The 19656-nt window shown below is 39.4% G+C and overlaps 1 protein-coding gene across 1 annotated transcript in view; it reads left to right on the top strand.

The window, feature by feature from the left end:
• The first annotated feature begins 1114 nt into the window (after positions 1 to 1114).
• The window catches only part of grm8a (glutamate receptor, metabotropic 8a), a 210703-nt gene continuing 192161 nt past the window's right edge, over positions 1115 to 19656 (top strand). The window contains exons 1-2 of the mRNA XM_055191313.2: positions 1115 to 1224; positions 3012 to 3762. Of these exons, the coding sequence (XP_055047288.1) occupies positions 3256 to 3762 (507 nt within the window). The 5' untranslated portion in view covers positions 1115 to 1224; positions 3012 to 3255. The remainder of the gene's footprint in view (positions 1225 to 3011; positions 3763 to 19656) is intronic.

Below are 19656 nucleotides of genomic sequence, written 5' to 3'. Positions count from 1 at the left end.
ATATATATATTTAAGAAATGTTTTATTTATATATCTTTTTTTATTTATATATAATATAGAATATATAAAAATATAAATAAATATATATACACATGTAAATCTTTCTTAAATGCATACATGAATGTGTATGTATTTATGTATACATAATAATTACACACAACACAAACTTGTATGTTATGCAAAAAAAACTTTTATTTTGTATGAGATTAATCTATGCCCAGCCCTAGTTCTAGGATCATTTTTATATCTAGAAAAAAGTAAATCACAAAAGTAATGACTTGAGCTTTATTACATAGATAATGACCCAGAAAGTGTATTGTTATAGTAATGTTAAATGAATCGGGGTCAATACTGTTAAAACGCTACATTAATTCTCGGCTGTTATATTTTTTGATCCCCGGCTGGTATAGTGTGACTGTAAGGTCACAGTGAGCTGAAAACTGATGAATATTGAATAGATTAAATTATTGATTATATTTATAGGGGTTAGAGCATTAGCTGCTTTAATTCCCTGGGGGAACTTCAGTAAATAATTTAGGTCATAATGGCTGAGCTGAGAAATATGGTTGGGATTAATCACAGTGAAATCTTTTAACACTAGAGGGCAGTAGTGCACTTCTTATAAAGAAGGCATCGTGCAGTAAATCTGTATATTAAAATGTATACAACTTTCTAGAAGATCGGAATGTCTGATGGTAGAAAGTTTGAATAAAGATTTACTAAAATAATTATTTCATAAGCAGGTAAATGCACGTTTGGCACGTCTGGTCATTGCATTATATTGATGAAAATGGTTTCAGGTAAGTTCAATGGGACCTCCGATAAATAAATTCACAGACAGCACAATCCAGCACAATTAACAATCATAACTAAAATTAGTAAATTAAACTGCAGTGCAATAATATCCCACAACACTGCTTGACTTTTTTATTCACAGTCATGTATTAAGGAAGGATTTTTCAAAGAAATGCACTTTTTTACCTTCTGTAATGAAAGCATGCTCGATTTAAGACGTGGGATGCGCACAAGTGTGTGTGCGCGCGCGCGCCTGAATGTGTGTGTGAGAGGGAGAGAATGAGGGTGTGTGTGTGTGTGTGTGTGTGTGTGTGTGAGAGAGAGAGGGAGAGAGCGCGCATTCGGAATCACAGGAAGGATTTTGGCGATGTCTTCTGCATGCGCTGTTCATTTCAGCACCACAAACCCTCATCTGAGAACAGAAGGCAGGTAAGATTTACTGCACTTCTATCTGAAATTATAACACTTAAAAAGTCTGTTATTTTACTACCAGTATGCTAGGAAAAATAAAAGATATTTATATTATTTTTTGTTGCAGATTTGAACACAATTTGATATGGTCTGCTGTTATTTATCATGTCATTATTGTGATTGTATGTCAATTGTAGATCATAATGAATGCTACAGTTGTTTGTTTCTATAGAGCTTAACTGCGCTTATTATTTTGCATTTCTCTATTTACTTAATATTTCGTGATATTGGCACTTTTCTGTTTCGGAAGCAGTAGTTTTTGAAAATATGGTTTTGGTGATCATTCAAAAATAAAGACGTGCTGTGAGGATTATAAAGTATGTGCATCAATGCATTGCGTTACACTAAATGTGCGTAAATCCACACTCTTCCTCATACACTGTATTGTGTAGCCTATGTGTAGGTTTTGGTGTTGTGCGTTCAAAATTATGACGGCACAGTGCGCAAAATGATGAATTCCCTTGAATGCGTTCATGTCTTGTCTGCGTCGTGCCTTCCATACTTTGATACAAGTCGAAAAACTCTGAATGGCTTTCGACTGTACGAGATTTCGGGAACTAAAGATGTGTTTTCCAACAACAGTTGCATGAAAGCGACAGCGAGAGAGAGAGATAAAGAGGGCTCTATCACTTTCAACAGTGCAGTGGATTCCCACGAGAAAGCCTCCTTTCGGAGAAAATATAATAGGATCTCCAGAAGAAGAGCTTTCTGCTTGACACATACCCGTTGCTGTAAATTAAAAAGAGAAATAGGACACTGCGCTTGCGAGGGTAATAACTCCATCTCACTGTCTCTGATGTAACAATCCAATAGACGGGGAAGACCCGAGCTATTACACCGAGATTAACTCATGCAAACCAGTGAAATATCACACTCAGAACAAATCCGTTTACGCATATTAACACACGCGCCACTGCGCGTATTTAAAAACGTGTCACTGACTGGAGATATGCGTACTCGACTTTCCCAAAGATGTGAAGAATGGAATTATAAATGCAGTATTGAATCTCACATATATGTCCGTAAGGTACAGGGAAACGAGTCTGCGTAATCAATAGTGTGGGAATTTAAGGGCCATTTGTACCTCAAGCCACAGGGAGCTGAGTCACATTCATTATTCTGCATTAGACTTCAGGGTATCTCTCTGTCCTGTGTGTGGTGAAGTGCTCTTGGCGCACGGAGGCGGCAGATTGCGCAGCATGTGTCTCTTGGAAACGCAACGCTGTGCGTAACTGAGCTTGTTGCGCGTAATGAAGTCACGCCTCTCCATTCAAGAGTACAGCTAGTGCGCCTCTTAAGGATTAACAGGCAATACGTTTTAAACAATGAATATATTCATAAAAACTTACATTCAACAGCATCACTGAAGTGCATTCGGGCAGGAAGGTTTCAAAAGTGATGAATTGTTGCCCACATTTCCAATTAAGCATTATAATGCTAATATAATAAATATAACTCACACCTCCATCAAACTCCAGTCCATAAAATTGTAAAATTCATCCCAAACAGGCACTCTTCACCAAAATTGTTTGGTTGGCTATGCAAATGTGAGGAAAGACGGTTTCAATCTTTTGATTTAATGAGGCTGAAATGAACGACCACACTGAGCTCCAAATGACTGTGGTGTAATTTCCTTCCTGTCAAGATGTTCTCGTCTCCGAGTTTGCTTTGTTGCTTGCATATATTGTGCCTGATTGGTATGACTTGTGTTTGTCAGCCACTCACAGTGTTTTCTTTTTGTTCAGAGTCTTCTGAAGACGTGACGCTCTTTGAGGGTGATTTACTCTTCGTCTGACACGTTATCATCTCTTCTCCTATCTCCTGCTACCAGTCAGGTGACATGCGTGTCATGCGGCCCATGAGAAATCCCTTTGGCCACATCTTTAACCTGGAGATGGGCACGTACGTTACAACCCACCTGCTGCACCAGTAGCCCTCAACCATTGGATTTTCAAACCTACACTTTTGCACATCGTTCCCAGCGGCTCCATGGATATGGATCCTGTAAGTCGGACACATTGCCAACTCATCATCTTCTTTTGCTACTGGCTCCCGGTTTCCCTCCAGCGTGTAGAGACGCCTGCTGTGGAGTATGCCCACTCTATTCGTCTAGATGGTGACATCATCCTGGGCGGCCTGTTCCCGGTTCACACCCGGGGTGAGCGTGGCGTCCCCTGCGGCGAGTTGAAAAAAGAGAAAGGTATTCACAGATTGGAGGCGATGCTGTTCGCCATCGATCTCATCAATAAAGACCCAGAGCTGCTCCCCAATGTGACTTTGGGGGCCCGCATTCTGGACACCTGCTCTCGGGACACCTACGCCCTCGAGCAGTCTCTTACCTTCGTGCAAGCTCTCATCGAGCGCGACGGGTCGGATGTACGCTGTGCCAATGGAGACCTGCCCATATTCACCAAGCCGGACAAAATCGTCGGGGTCATCGGAGCGGCAGCAAGCTCCGTCTCCATCATGGTGGCTAACATCTTGAGGCTTTTTAAGGTAAGCAGGTTCATTAAGGGGCTCGACCTTGACCACAAGCTGTTGGTGGATGTTGTATAGGGTTGTGTTTAACAATTTGCACTGGGAACCAATTAGGTTATTGGTTCAAGGTTATACAAGCCTACATCTCTAGGCGTTTTAGGATAAACATACTCTTGTTGTTTTGGGAACCTAGATGGTCTTTGTGTTGTTGTTTACAGTCTTTTATTGCAGCAATTTCATAGAAGAATATTTTTTCTTCTTACAAGAATCATTTATTTATTACATATTTATAACAAAAACATCCATACAGCCCTTTTGGAAACCTTCATTTTTTGTGAGGATTGGTGTTAAGTCTGTCGCTAAATGCATTTGCTTGCATTTGTATGTATGGCACGCAGAGTCTGAAAGCGTTTTCTCATTGTTTTGGAATGAAAATAGACTCGTCGTGAGCGTGTCTGACCCCTGGGTGACTCTCTTCTGACGGCATTTGTATAAAATATGTTGTGACAGGGAGTGTGTGTACATTCGGCTGTGTACTCTCAAAGCAGGATGTTTTCTGGCTATAGGGAGAATAATGTTGTCCAAACTCCATTACAGGCTAAATGCACGTCTCTCTGCCCAGCAGGAAGATCATTGTTTGTGGCCTAACACGGGTGTGAAAAGAGCTCTGGCGTTTCGCTATGCTCGTCTCGGGAAATTAAGGGAAGCGGGCGTTTTTGCTGTCATTATGTATAGATGTAAACAGCTAAAATTCAACAATGACAAGGTGTTACAATCTAGACTTTCTACAAGAACAACGCCTTTGGTTGCTGGATGGGCTACGTATAGACTTTTAGGAGCATTGTTCATAGAGAAAAAAGATTGTAACACGTTGACAAAGGTTCTTTGTCAGGTTGTATGGTTGCAAAAAGAGCATCAACAGAGCCTTTCTTTTGCACAAAAGATCCTTTGTAGTGATAAATGGTTCTTTAGATTATATAAACACAGTTCTACTATAGCATCACTGTGAAGAACCTTCTAAGCACCATTATTATAGAAGAATAAAGGCGCTGAAAGCGATAGTCTAGCCATATATTAAATGGGACATATCAAGAAAATCTGACTTTTTTCATGTTTAAGTATAATTGGGTTGCAGTGCTTCTATCAAAATATATAGAAAAAGTGAAAAAGATCAACCCAGTAACTTTGTTTTGTTAAACCATTCTCTGCAAGCATGTGAAAAAATAGGTTATTGAAATTTGGCTCCCCTTGTGATGTCAGAAGGGGATAATACAGCCCCTTAATCTGCACTATTCAACCTCAGCACTGCCATTTAGTGCAAAGATAAACTTATTTGCATTTAAAAGGACACACCCAAAATGGCACAATTTTGCTCACACCTACAAGGTGGCAATTTTATCATGCTATAATAAGTTATTTATATGATATTATGAGCTAAAACTTCACATATGTACTCTGGGGACACCAAAGTTTTATTTGACATATTAAAAAAATCTCGTGAAATGTCCCCTTTAAAATGACCCCATGATTTTGCACACCCTCAAGTATTTCAAGATACACATGTCCTTCATCTTTTAGACAAACAGATTTGGAGTTATTTTAGCTCTTCCAAGCTTTATAACCGTAGAAAACAGGGATCAGGAAACAACTTCTGATTTGAAACCCCCAAAAACAGAAGTAAACCACACGGCTCCAAGGGGTTGATAAAGGTCTTGTGCGGATTATCCATGTAATTTTTTTTAAAGAGAAATACCCATATTTTAAGCTTTATAAACTATAATAACTAGCTTCCAATAACGACACAATCTTGGACTGGAAAAACGTTTTAGAGGACTGAGAATGGGTTGCCATGGCAGTGAATCACGTGAGTCAAAGACGGTGCCATTAACAAAAGCTATCACTGTAAAAAAATTCCGTAGAAATTGCAGCTGGGTTGCCGGTAACTTACCGTAGATTTAAATGTATGTTTTTTAGTGGCAACATTTTGTTCAAAGTTAAATGAACATTAAACATTTACAGACAGTCTTTGTCTTTACAGAAAAACAGCATCAAGCAAAACATTCTGGGAAACAAAATCTGAAGCAAAAAACAGAAAAGGGTTGATGATGGTTTCTGATTCCCAGAATGCTTTGCATGAGGCTGTTATTGTATAGTTTTATTCTGTAAAGATAAAGACTTGTTAATATTTAAAATTGATTTAACTTTGAACAAACCCTTGCCAGTAAATAACATAAATTTAAATCTACGGTAAATTACTGGCAACCCAGCTGCAATAACATTGTAATTTCTACGGATTTTTTTTACAGTGTAGTTATTATAGTTTATAAAGTTTAAAATATGGATATTTTTCGCTAGCCTGGCTCCGCCCTCCTACGTGCTTCCGCTTAATTTTCATTTCGCTACTACGTCTGGGACTGCTGTGTAGAGTTTTGTTTTCTCCTGCAAAAATCTGCAGGTCCAATCAGCGAACAGATGGGGGTGGCTAAGAACGATGACGTTGAGGTCGTGCGTCAGTTTGAGTTGTAGTTCAGTAATGGAAACGGAGAAAGACGTGAGAAAATATATTCGGTCCGTTGTTGCAAAACTGCCGAATATACAGAAGTTAAAGCCGGAGCAAGAACCAGGTTTGCTAAGTTTTGTTGGTCTGATCATTCGGACTTGTTGTTTCCGGCCGGTTTCGGCGCATGACATATGTCACGACCAAACGTTAGAGATTGGTTATGCCAGATCCTGAGTGACTCTGGGCAGATCCAATAGTTTTAAACTTCAACAGAGGACTCTCCTTAACAGAAGTAATGCTTTTCAATGGAGCGTGGCCAGACTCTCTGTACAAATGAAATGAATGTACGAGAGTCTTGTTGGACCAGGTTAATTTTTGGGAAACATGATCTCCCAAAGTTCCGTGGTTTAGTCACCAAATATTTTCCTCATTTATTTCTGTCATTGTCCCGGATCACCGCATTTTTCTGTGTCTGTACCACAGACTTTCTTTTCCGTGTCAGTTTCATGTATTGGTTACTCAATTGTTTTTCCTATTTTTAAACCATTGTCGTGTGGGTTTAGGGTTAGATTTGTGGTTTGGGTTATGATGTCACTTTAACTATTGGTTTATACAATTTTAATTGTCGTTAGGGTTAGAGTTGGGTTTGGGTTAGAATGTTATTATGTAACAAAGTCATTCTAACCCCAAACCCACATGACAATGGTAAGAAAATAGGAAAAACAATTGAGTAACCAATACGTAAAACTGACACAGAAAAAAAAGTCTGTGGTACGGACACGGAAAAATGCGAAGATCCGTAACAATGACAAATATGAGCAAAATATTCTGTGACTGTAACACGGAAATTCATGAGATTAGGTTGTTTTCCCATAGATTACCTGCAGTAGACCTTTCTTAAGCCCTTGGATACGTGTGGATTACTTCTGTGAATGATGGATGCACTTTATTGGGCTTCAAAGTTAGAAGTTGTTCCCTTATCCCAGTTTCTACCGTTATAAGCGTAAAGCAAGAACATTTACTAAAATAACTCCAAATGTGTTTGTCTGAAAGATGATGGATATATGTATCTCAGATTGCTTGAGGGTGAATAAATCATGGGGTAATATGTATATCTTGACCAGAAATCCTTTTTTAGTTTTTTCCTTCAGATTTTGGTTCCCAGGGTGCTTTGCAGGAGGCTGTTATTTTAGTTTTATTCTGTAAAGATAAAGACTTCATGTTCATGTTTAAGGTTCATTTAACTTTGAACAAACTGTTGCCAGTAAAAAAAAGTAAGGTGCCATAGAATACAAAACTTTTCCTAGGCATATATCAATAATAATAAGAGCTCTGTACATGTGGTGAGCCTCAAGAGTGTTTGTTTCCTTATTTTTACGTAAACCTTGTGCACGCAAAAGATCGCTAGAAAACAGGCCAATCTCAACACAGACTGTGACGTACAGTCCCAACATTAAATTACACATTAAATTATTTACAAACTTGTTAAAATGGCAAAAACAAAGTTGTGACTGCTGAGTTAGCGTTATATGCTAATTAATGGTATATGCTATCGTTTAGGCTGAAGTTCTACTATTGATGTTATAGTTTCGTTTTGCAGGTCCGTACTGAAAACCCCCCACAGATTTACCACTCATAAACGTCCATTAACAATATCCAAACTAGTTGTTCCTCAAAATCTGTCCGAAGTGTGAAAATCTTGCAATACATACGCCAATATCCAATTTGGCGTGCATATGATACGTCAGTCCTTTCCATTCACTTAAACGCCGCATCTTTTTTGTCGTTTTATTTATTGGTTTCTCAATTTTTTCAGTTTTTTAAACCATTTTCACTTGGGTTTAGGGTTAGATTTGAGATTTGCTTAAGGAGGTTATTTAATATACAGGTTTCTACATGTTTTTGCCTATATTTAAGCCATGGTCACTTGGAGTTGGGGTTAGAATTGGGGTTTGGGTTAGGATGTCATTTTTATATAACCAAAAGGTGTTCTAACCCTAAACCCAAGCAAAAATGGTAAAAAAAATAGCAAAAAATTGAGAAACCAATAAATAAAGCGACAGAAAAAGATCCGCCGTTTAAGTGAATGGGAAGGACTGGCGTATCATGTGCAAATTGGAATTTGAGACTGGGTTGGTTCTTCACATGTTAAAGGATCTTTATGAAACCATACAGCCAGAAATGGTTCTTCTCTTGCAACGTGAAGCACCTTTAAAGGAAACAAACGTGGTGTAAAAACCACAAAAAGATTTTGGTAAATCATAATAATCTCAATAAGCACCACATCTGCTACATGCCTTGTTAAGGTTTGGCCATTGTCAATCAAAATACTAGCTTATGAATGAAAGTAGACCTTGTAATATGAGGCGTGACTGACTGTGAACAGCGTCTGGATGGTCGTGTAGTGAATTTGAGATGTGGCAGTTGGATTTCCCCGGCAGAAGTTGGGTTTGGGTGATCATTGCGGCATTAAAATGCCCAGCACAGCGGGAGGAGGGCCACAGGCTGTTCGTATCCTTATTCTCATTCCTCCGACAGCCGCAGCACACCGCAGGTGCAATTCAGATGCAATTCACCGAGGAGGTGATTTATCTGGGCAACCCTGCACTTCAGGTCTTACTACTTGAAATTTCTGAGTGCTATGAAGTTTCTCCAGTCGGGTGGCAGAGGAAGAACTCGCACCCACGCACATACTAATATGATTTTAAACGTTGCCTGTCTTGTACTTTAAGAGTTTCAGAGTCGGATCAGTCTGACCCATCGCTGACCTGATATGGCTGGGATTGCACAACTTTCAAAGTACGAGCTGGTTTTTCAGTGTGCTTTGTTTTAGACCAAGCTTATTTGCCGTGGTTAGCAGAGTTTTGTGCGGCTTGTAAATTCACAAATATCTATCCCCGTTTCACCACAGATCGATGAGGAATGCTTTGCTTTATATTCCATATCTCGTATGGAAAACATACCGGTAGTTGTGGACAAACAGAATCTGGTTGTTGATGAATAAAACATAACTCACAAAGGTTTGTGCTCCTGACGGCTTGATTCAGTTGCAAATGAATCCCACAGGTTTTGAGACGATCTGTTAGCACGACAGCCCCGTCCATTCATTCGCAGTTTTTAAGGCCAGCTGTGAGGTTTTCTTATCCATTCATCGGAGAAATAATGTAAGCAGATTCATGTTGTGAGCTAAATTGGCGAGTGTAAATGTTTTTGAATTCGCTCTGCGTCTCGGTCTGAAGTTAAAGAGAACTCAGTAGTGTGTCGCATTTCAACGAGAACAGCCTGGGAATTATAAATCGATTTTGTGCTTCATTACTCCAGAAAGACAACAATTAGATCAAAATGTAATTAAGCAACAGATGCACATTATGTTGGGTTGCGACAGCGAAACCATTATCATTAGATTCGGTGTGTTTATGCAAAGGTCAGAACCGGACACGGTCTACTTAGATGATGTAATATACCGCGCTATAAATCACTGGCCGGGCACTGCGCTATAATGGATTGTGTAATGAAGTTGGCATTTTCATAAACTTCTTGTTCTTTCATTATTGAACAGGCTCTCTTAAGTTATTTCTGCCAAATGGGATTTCTAGCATGCAGAAAATCGTTGATATTGATGCTCTTCCACATCCCCATTTGAGTTAAACATTCAGCAATGCAAATCTGACACAGGAGAGTTCCCAGTTCCAGACTATAATGCATGCTGCCTTAATTTAGAAACACCTTGTATTGACATATCTAAACATACATCAGTGCCATTGTTGTGTCTCAAGATGCATACCAGTATTGGTTTGTAAGAACTACTTAATATAACTAAGGCCTAGTCCTGGAATAAACTAAACCCTGTCTGGGAAACCACCCCACAGTGTTTTTGCTAATCTCATGTTAATCTTGAGTACCTACAGAGCAGTATCACATCCTTCATATCTCCAAAGAGTCTTTAGTTCAAATTTATAAAAGACAGATCAGCTCTACTGCCACTTTCCTGGAAAAAAAAGAGCCCACGGAGGCATTATCCCACTATCTCTGGAAAACTTATGTTTTCCTACATGTTGATGTCATAAACATTTTATGCATTTATGTGACGATCACCAACAAATCACAGACATTTGATGCAGTTTTACTTACCACCTGCGACACTTTGGAACCGCCCCATTTTGGAGAAATCCAGCTTTGGGGGGGTAATGGTATTTCATGCTTTCTTACTTATTAACACAGTTATAGAGTTGTTTCCTTATGCTAAACGTAGGCAAATTGTCAAAAAAGCAGTTGGGGTGTTACAGAGTATTTCTGTGCCGACTGCACTTCGCCAGGGTTCGTTTAATAATACACGGAAAGTTAAAGTTTAACTTTTTTAATCGGAAAGTTTTTTTCGATTACGGATCCAGCTGACGTTTCAGGGGTTTCTATACATATCACTTCTTTTTATGGGTACTTCCCCCGGAAAACCCCGCCCACCCGTCAATCAGCCGGAGACGCTAGAACTTGCAAACATCACATCACACGACAGCTTTTTTAATTTCAAAACTCAACAATGACATGAAAGAAGACGTGTGTTTTTGGATGTAAGGAGAAGAAATCCAGCCTTATGGAAACAATGGATATAGTTTATTATCCGGGGTAGCAGCAAAGTTTGCGTGTGTGTTTGATGTGCTGGATTTTCCCAACCAGGTCACGAGTTGCATGCGGTAAGTAAGACTTCTGTCTTATGTTGGAAATAGGCGCGTGCATATTATATAAATGACATGAACATGTAGTGAATCATAAGTTAAAGAGTGTTGTATAGTGTGGCATGACTCGTATTGCTCCTCCCGCGGTAGTAACTCCTCCTTCTTCATTTTTCGTACGTTATCGAAAAAATTGGGTAAAGCTAAACTTTCTTTTATAAATCTGATTAAACTAAAGACTCTTCGGAGATATAAAGGAGGTAATACTACTCTAGAGGTACTCCAGATTAACATCAGAAATGCAGAAACAGCGTGCGTTATGTAAGCTCTAAACAAACACACACGCACAAGTCCGCTGCTACACCAGATAAACAAACTATATTCGTTGTTCCCATAATGCTGGATTCATTGGGAAGCTGAACAAGCTTAAATTTCCCTTACAAACAACATCGCTTCTTTGGTGATGTTGATTTTGTGTCAGATCTTGTGAATGCCCATATAAGGACTTACACTGTACTTCCTGCACTGAAATTGTCCATAAAATAAATAAAGCAGGATTGTTATGTATAAATGTCTGAAACTTGTACGAACCGCATTCGGCACAGCAACCCAACTGCTTTTTGACACTTTGCCTTTATTTAGCATAAGGAATCCAACTCTTTAACACAGAATATCAGAATGTATAAAATAGCTTTAGACCCCCCTTTAACATGCATGATTTTTTTGCCCATTTGCCTTTATTTTTAACAGTGAGCAAGGAGAGGACAGGAAAGTACAGGGAGGAGAGACGATTATGGGAGTTGCAAATGACCACGAGCCAGCTATCGAACTCGGGTTGCTGAAAGTACCACATGTCGGAGCGCCACCCACTACACCAGGGTTCCCCAAATCTTACCCTGGAGGACCAGAGCACTGCAGAGTTTAGCTCCAACCCTGATCAAACACACCTGAGCAAGCTAATCACAGTCTTCATGATCACTAGACAAACACAGGTGGGTAAGTTTGATTAGGTTTGGAGCTAAACTCTGTAGTGCTCTGGCCCTCCAGGGTAAGATTTGGGGAACCCTGCACTACACCAACAGCTCCGACGCATTTTTTAGAGCGCTATTGGTAGAGCATTGTGCTGGGAACGTAAAGGTTGTGGGTTTGATCCCCATGGAGCATAAAAAATGCTTTGAAAATTTCTGCCAAATGTAAGTGGAAGTTTCATTTGCCAAATGTGTCAATAATAAACCAGACATACTTATTTATATCAGTGCACAAATACTGTGTTAAAGCAGTAAGGGAAATTTCTTCCAGTTGAATCTTGGATGAAAGCACTTGATGGGGCCCTCGGGGACCTCCATCTCAGACGCAGCCTACGGCAATGAGTTTAACACCAGGGTTCAGGCTGAAGAGCAGCGAGACTCTCGAATGCTTTGTTGGCGAGGATGAGTGAGGATGAGTGAGGATGAGTGAGGATGAGTGGGTGAAGGGCCACGGGTGCCACTTAACTCTGCTGCCGTTGATTTCCTCCATGAGAAGAATTAAGAGTGCGATAATGAACCCGGAGCACAAAAAACCCAGCAAACTGAAGAAATCTCATTACATTGGACGCACAGGCGAGGTAAACACAGCAATAATGAAAAACATTTGTACAGACTGCTAGTGATATTAGCATGAATTGATGACACTGACAGTTTCACTCTCTAAATGAGTGTTGGACAATAACTAACTAGCCAAATGTTAGTCTGATCATGTAGAGATTAAGTAATTGATTTAATAATCTAAACTGTTCCTGTACTGGTAGAACATTGTGTTAGCACTGCAAACATCATGGGTTCCGAGGGTACACACATATGGTGCTTTTTCATTGCATAGTACCCCACGGTTTGGTTTTGGTTAGGTCAGCTCACCTCACTTTGGCTTGGTTAGCTTTTCCATCGAGTTTAGTAACACTTCAGAGTGGGCGTGTTGTTATATTTGCGCCGCTTACTGCTGTGACATCATACAAGTGAGAGCGTCGTTGTACATTTATTTATTTCTCAGTCCACCACAAAATTAAAATTGACCACCACAAATAGATGTTTGCACATCGCGTTTATCATTACCTCTGTCTTACAGTTTCTGTACAAACACCCGTGACGTCAGTTGACGCGCTCCGCTGAGCCTTATTTTAATTGTATTTAAGCATTTATGCGGACGTGCGCATCGCGAATGTTCCGCCACAAACTGCAAGTCTGGAAAAAAACTGTTATGGTGTCCCTGATTCTCCACCTGTGGATGTTTTTCATCGCTAAAAGGGAGTTTGGGAACTTACAGCAAAGCACAAATGACAACATGTTTGCTCGAGGCAGCGCAAACTAGCATGAAGGTAAAGCTAATCTTTTACATTATAGTGATGACACTGGTAGTGACGATTCTCTCTGACCAATCAGTGATCGACAGTGTTTTCGCGTCACGTTTGGTACCAGGTCGGGTCGCTTGGAACCCCAACTGAGGTGGTACTAAAAAAGTATTGTGTACTACGTACTGCACCCAGTGGAAAAGCTCCCAAAAGTAAGCTGACCAGATCCAAACCAGACCGTGGGGTACTATGCAATGGAAAAGCGCCAATGCTGATACTGTAAATTGCAACATAAGTGACTTCGGAAAAAAGTGTCTGCCAAATGCGTAAATGTAAATATGGTCAATGTGATAAGCACCAGCAATGCTGCAACCAAATCCATGCACACACGCAACAGATTAAATCTTAATGAACTCGTTTTTGCACTCGGACGTCCATTCGTACCAGTCTGTTTTGACTGAGAGTAATGTGGTACCCGCCCACATTAAAACCCTTTGGGATGAAGCAGATGAGTGTGAAATCTGGTGCTTGGCCGAAAATGACTTGGAGAGCGAAAGTGCTAGAAGAGCCCACGAGAGACACCGCGGTAAACAACGTGGTGACAGAGTGCTGATGTGTGGATGGAGAAGTCAGAAATGAGGTCTCATTTTTGATGTATGGGTCAGGACAGACTTCATTCCAGCTGGGATTTCCATCTGTGTTGGGCCTTTATCTGCTTCAGAACCTTCTTGTAAATTTTTTATTGATTTTTTGGAGGGATTTCAAGGCGTGTTTACTCTTGAGGCACTGAGATCCGTTTGCAAATACTATATTTGCTTAGATAAATCTTTAGATCAGTAATTAAATGTCCAACCTGGTCTCACTGTTAATATGTAGTATTAAAGGTCCCGTTTTTCTGTGTTTTTGAAGCTTTGATTGTGTTTAAGACGCAGAAACAAATTCCTTCCTTCCTTCCTTCCCACCATTCCCTATCCATCCCTCCCTCTTTCTTTCTCTCCCCTCCTTTCATCTTCTTTCTTTCTTCTATCATCAGCTGAATGATAATATGCACTTCTCTTGCTTATTATCTGTCAGTGTAGTTGTAGGTCATCGGGTGATGGGTGCAGGCGTTTAGTGTGGGTTTGTCTCTGATGGGCAGTGAAGAGGTTGTCAGTCACTGATAGTGTGAGCAGAAGAGCCCTTTAGTCTGGGAAAGAGTTCAAGCACTTTATTAAGCCCATCACATTACTGATAAAAGACATTGAGGAGACATTAGTACAGAAGAGTGGGTCACACACCTCCCCACAGAGCTGAGGATGCTTCCTTTACTCTTATAGATTCAACTTGAGTCCTTCAGTGAGTATTTAAAGAATTTAATGGATGCATGCGGTGGCGATGGGCATTACAAATCATAATTCATCAATACAGTTAACCTGCCATTGACCTCAGGCTACCTCAGGATGTTTCGTAGGAGACAATTTTTTGTCATTTAGATTAATACATCATCCAAAAAAATAATTAAATAAGCTTTCCATTGATGTATGGTTTGTTAGGAATTTGTCCAAGATACAAGGGGGTCGCACATCGGAAGTGCACATTAAATAGCGCAAGCTTAGTCAGATAGCGTCTACTTCAAAATGCAAAATATACATTAGCAGCCAATGTTAATCACTAATGATTTGGAACAAATATGATGTTATTTAATGTTGTAAACCTTCCCTGAATCTAAAAGGATATTTGACCTTCACTGGCTCTTACTGAAACCATCGCAATTCAAACAGTTTCACATATGTGGATTTTATTCTCTGAAATGATATTTATTGAGAACTGAAGATCGTTGCTAATATGTTGAAGGTGGAAATAGACAGCTTCAATCATGTGCTCATGGCCACGGGACAGAGAGGAGAAAGAGAAGTACAAATATTTTATCGGTTTTCCACTGTCCACATGTAAATTTAATGGCTTTTCCTTTTGGAGTGTGTGTGTAAATTATTCATGGACAGGGATGAGATTGGTTTGTCACAGGAGGAGAGAATGCATGTGTTATATTCGCACATAATCTGCAGTCACTTCAACATCACCCCTCGGTTTTTAAGATCACCAAATAATAAAAATACTTTCCAAACCTGTATACCTGTATTAGTTCTGTGCAACACAAAAGCTGAACTTAAAAGAAGAAAAAGAAATGTATCTGTATGAAGCTGGTTTGAAGGAACAAACCAATGTATGTGTTTATTGTTGATTTTATATTCGTTTTCTGGTCAATTTCTTGACAGTAATAGCAATACAATTTTTTTGTTAAAAAAATAAGATGCATGTTTAAAACAGCAGTATTTTAATGTTTGTGTAAAACCTTGATATCAATGGCCACCCGCTACCCAACCCCATCACTGTCATCCCTCACATCCCCATGAGCACTGAATTCTGATGTAAAGGAAAAAAACTCAGAAAGAGAGAGAGAGAGAGAGAGAGAGAGCAAGACAAAAAGAGTGAGAGTGAGATAAAAAGAGAGAAAATGCATTTCTATTACCCAAAATTGACATTGCGAATGCAAAAATATTTTTACGCTCGCATGAGATGGTTTTACACGCAATTCGTAAACGAATCATTTTGCAAACTGCAATGGAAACAGTTTATTCACATTTTTCAAGTTACCTGTAATACGTCCCTAAAGTCCCATAATCATTATTTGAAGATGTGTTATATACTAAAACCTACCAGGAACATCTCATACGTTGCCGCTTCCAAGTGGCTTTCCATGGCTGTAATGTTCGGATAACACTCCTACTGTACGTCTTCCACTTTGTCAAGGCTTTGAACCGGTTCACAGAGCGAAAACCAGAAATGTTTGATGTTTTGCAAGGAACAGAAACAAAACCAGAAACTTTCAAAAAATTATATGTTACGGAACAGAAGCGTTTATTTAAAATAATGGTAACCGGTTTAATACCATTATTTTTTGTTCGTTGACAAGATTTCTTTGCTACATGACTCTGTGAAGTTCACTTCCGGTCGTCGTTGACTCATCGGAGAAATGAGAAGCTTGTCACCAGCAAGTAGCCTACTTAAACCCAAGTCTACAATGCTCAATCTTAAGAGGTAAATACTGTAGGCTACCAAGTATTTCAAGACCAAGTATCTCTTTGTTTTTTAATACTAATTAGTAGTGTAACGAATCGCAGTTGATCCGTGATCCATACAGATCAGACCCACGGTTAGAGCTCGCATGCGATTCGCGGATTAATACGCAAATTTAAATAGGGTAAAAGTTAATAATTTGCACGGGTTTCAAAGGCTTGCTAATGTTAACACTTAAGTGATTTTAAACAATTTAACCGCTAAAAGGCACTAAAGTGAGTAATTTTGCCCTTCAAAGATCAGAACTCTTGATGTATTAACTTGAGAGTGAGTATCGCTACTGTATCTCATACTGTAGTCCATTAAAGTACACTTGGCGAATAAAGCACTGAAAAACAACGCAATTTTCACTTTATGTGGAGCAACTGTTTATGCTGCATCTTCTTCCCGAAGCGCCGTTTGGAATTCGTCCTCCGTCTGTGAGTGTGCGCGTGTTTAAATTCACTCAAAAGTGCATACACGGAGAGACGCGTTTCAAAAAGCAAGCGAACAATCTTTCTGTTGTTGACAGGACACATACAAACAAAATGAACTCGAAATACCACAATATTCTTTTTTTAATAAAAACATTTGTTTAAGTTGTTTGTCAATAAACAACACGGCAGAAATTGTCCTTGTCTTAAATCATGTATAATGCTGAAACAAATGTAGGCATGTCAGAATTACAGTTATGCCGCTTACATAATGTAGCCTTTTTTAATGTTCGATGACAAGATAGAAACTTAAAGGTGACATAGAATGATTGAATGGGGTATTTATCCTTGTTCTGTGATGTGACATGTAGACAAACATTTTTTTGTTTGGGTCTGTAATGCCTTAGAAGCTTCCTAAAAACCTCTCTCAGATAGCTCTATCAGGGTGGGGGATTTTAAACAAGTGGTTTTGCACCTATTTGGCTCCCCCTACTGGCTTAAATTGCAATCTCATTACTGATTGGCTGACTTTGCTGACACTCAAAAAATGTAGCCAATTATTTTAAAGTGGAGGGGCAGTTAGATGCCTGTGATGTCATAAGCATCAGTTTTTCAGATTGGGCCGTTTTCTGGCTGACATTTCTAAACGAGGAATTTGAGATGTTCAGCATGTCTAGCACTTTTTGTATGTTCGTGAATGCGGGTAGACTACCATTATTCAACAAAGACAAGGTAAAAATGGTTTTTCATTCTCTGTCCCCTTTAAGGATAATTATGTAGACTAATAATTTACGTTTAATGTCCTAATGATCAGCCTTCTTATTTGTATGTCCCACAGCTGACGTGGAACGTTATTAACCGGTTCGGGAACTTTAAATTTTTGTTCTGACCAGTTCAGGAACGTCAATTTTAGGGTTGAACCGAGAACCAGAAACGTTAAAATACTGTTTCTGTTCGGAACGACCAAACTGGGAAAAACATCTGGATCAAAGCCCTGGCCTTGATAAAAAACAATGGTTAGTGCAGTGGATGGGATATTAGTAAACTTACCAACATCCGTCAACGAAATGTTTGGAATGACTTATCCAGAGAGGAAAAACGACACTTTAGTCACGTATCATCGGTTAGTGAAAAGCTGTAATTCACAAAAATTTTAATCGACATTTCGAAAATAATGCGCAAATGTGTAATGGAAATGCAGCTAAAGAGTAAAATGGAGTTACAGGGCTGGGACAAGTTGTTGTTTCTTTATTTTATGTGCATGTGGCAGATGACTCTGATTGCCATTATAGGTAAAAAACTGAGACACAGAGAGACACAGAGATGCAGTGTGGCAGCCACCGCACTTCAAGTTTAATCAATACATGTTTCTTTCCCTTCGGTGGGGAAAATCTCGTGTTCGGCCCTGTAATTAAAGTTCAAGCCGTTCGGAAAAGTTTCCCATCTCCTGGTTTTAATGAGGCTTTGCTTTCACAAGGGTCAGGAGGTGGGTTGGAAGACTACTGGCAGCTAATGAGAGATCAGGTACAGTCATGGTGAATGGGTGAAACACATTGAGTCGCCGCATGTAATTAGCAGCGTGTTTTTCTCAGTGAAACACCGGTGCAGTGCATAGTTCTCCCAAAAATTTCAATTCTGTCATTATTTGCTCACCCTTATGTTCTGCATGTTATGACCGAATTATCTGAATGATCTCAGCCTGTATGTGGCATTATGAAATTAAAGAATATGTAACATTATCCTCACTTCTGTGTGTGCACAGATACGCTCTTATCAGCACTAATGTGCACTAGACCGTCACCGCTGAGTCTCCTTTACTAAAGAACCTCAATTTTCTCATCAACCCTCTCACTGGGATGAACAGAGTGACACTTCCTGATCAAACTGTCCTTTTATAACCGAACTCCTCCTGTCATATAAATGAACCGCGGGTTATTTTTCAACCGCTGCTCTATTAGCAGTTTGTTTATGTGAGAAGTCAAGTGTCTATAAATCAAAGCTGTGCTGAGAGGTAAACAGACACCTGCGATTGCTCTCGGCCCCAGACGACTTTGACTGCCTGATAATGAACCTTATTTATGAGGTATGATGTTAAAAGAGACGGCTGGTGTAATTGCATCCAGTTTGCAACAATTGCATGGGAATCATTTCCCTCAATCCTTAATTCTTTACCACGCGCAATGTACAATCCCATCTGAATCGCTAATAAAACGGCACCCACAGACCAATAACAATCCCTTCAGGATTTATAAGAGAGTTCCCATTTGGTTTTCTTCAGGACACAGATGTTAAATTGGACATTAGGTAATATAGTTTATAATCTGCAGGTGGCTTATGCAATTTTGTGCATAAATATAAAGCTTATTTGAGGTCACAGATGTGTGTGTGTCTATTTTTTGATATTTACATTTATGTTTTTAACAGATTTTTCCATAGCACCTTAAAGAGCATGAAGGCTTATACACTGGATCAGTATGTGCTTCAAACCCATGATCTTTTGTGCTGCTAACGCGATGCTCGACAAATTTAGCTACAGGATTTCTACACACTAGTGTAACCAATATGCTGGGTTATTTTTAGGCCATTGGATTGTAACTTAACTGGGTTGTTTTAACCCATTGTTGGGTCAAATATTAAAGGTGGCAAAGAATGCATTTATACAATTTTTTACATGTCCATTTACAACCCTAGGATTTGTCCTTACAATGAAATGGTCTATTATTGCTTTATTTGAAAGGGTCATGAATAATAATATTGAGTTCTGTTCTGATTGGCTGTTTCTCAGAGCGGCTCATGTTAGTAGCTCACATTAGTAAACAGACCTTATATGTTTGAGCCTTTATCAGATGAAGATACTGTACAGATTTTGATGAATAATAAATTGTT

This window comes from Misgurnus anguillicaudatus, chromosome 1 (assembly GCF_027580225.2).
Source record: "Misgurnus anguillicaudatus chromosome 1, ASM2758022v2, whole genome shotgun sequence".
Lineage (NCBI taxonomy): Eukaryota > Metazoa > Chordata > Actinopteri > Cypriniformes > Cobitidae > Misgurnus > Misgurnus anguillicaudatus.
The sequence above is the reverse complement of the archived record's forward strand: the minus strand, read 5'-3'. Positions and strand labels throughout refer to the sequence as shown.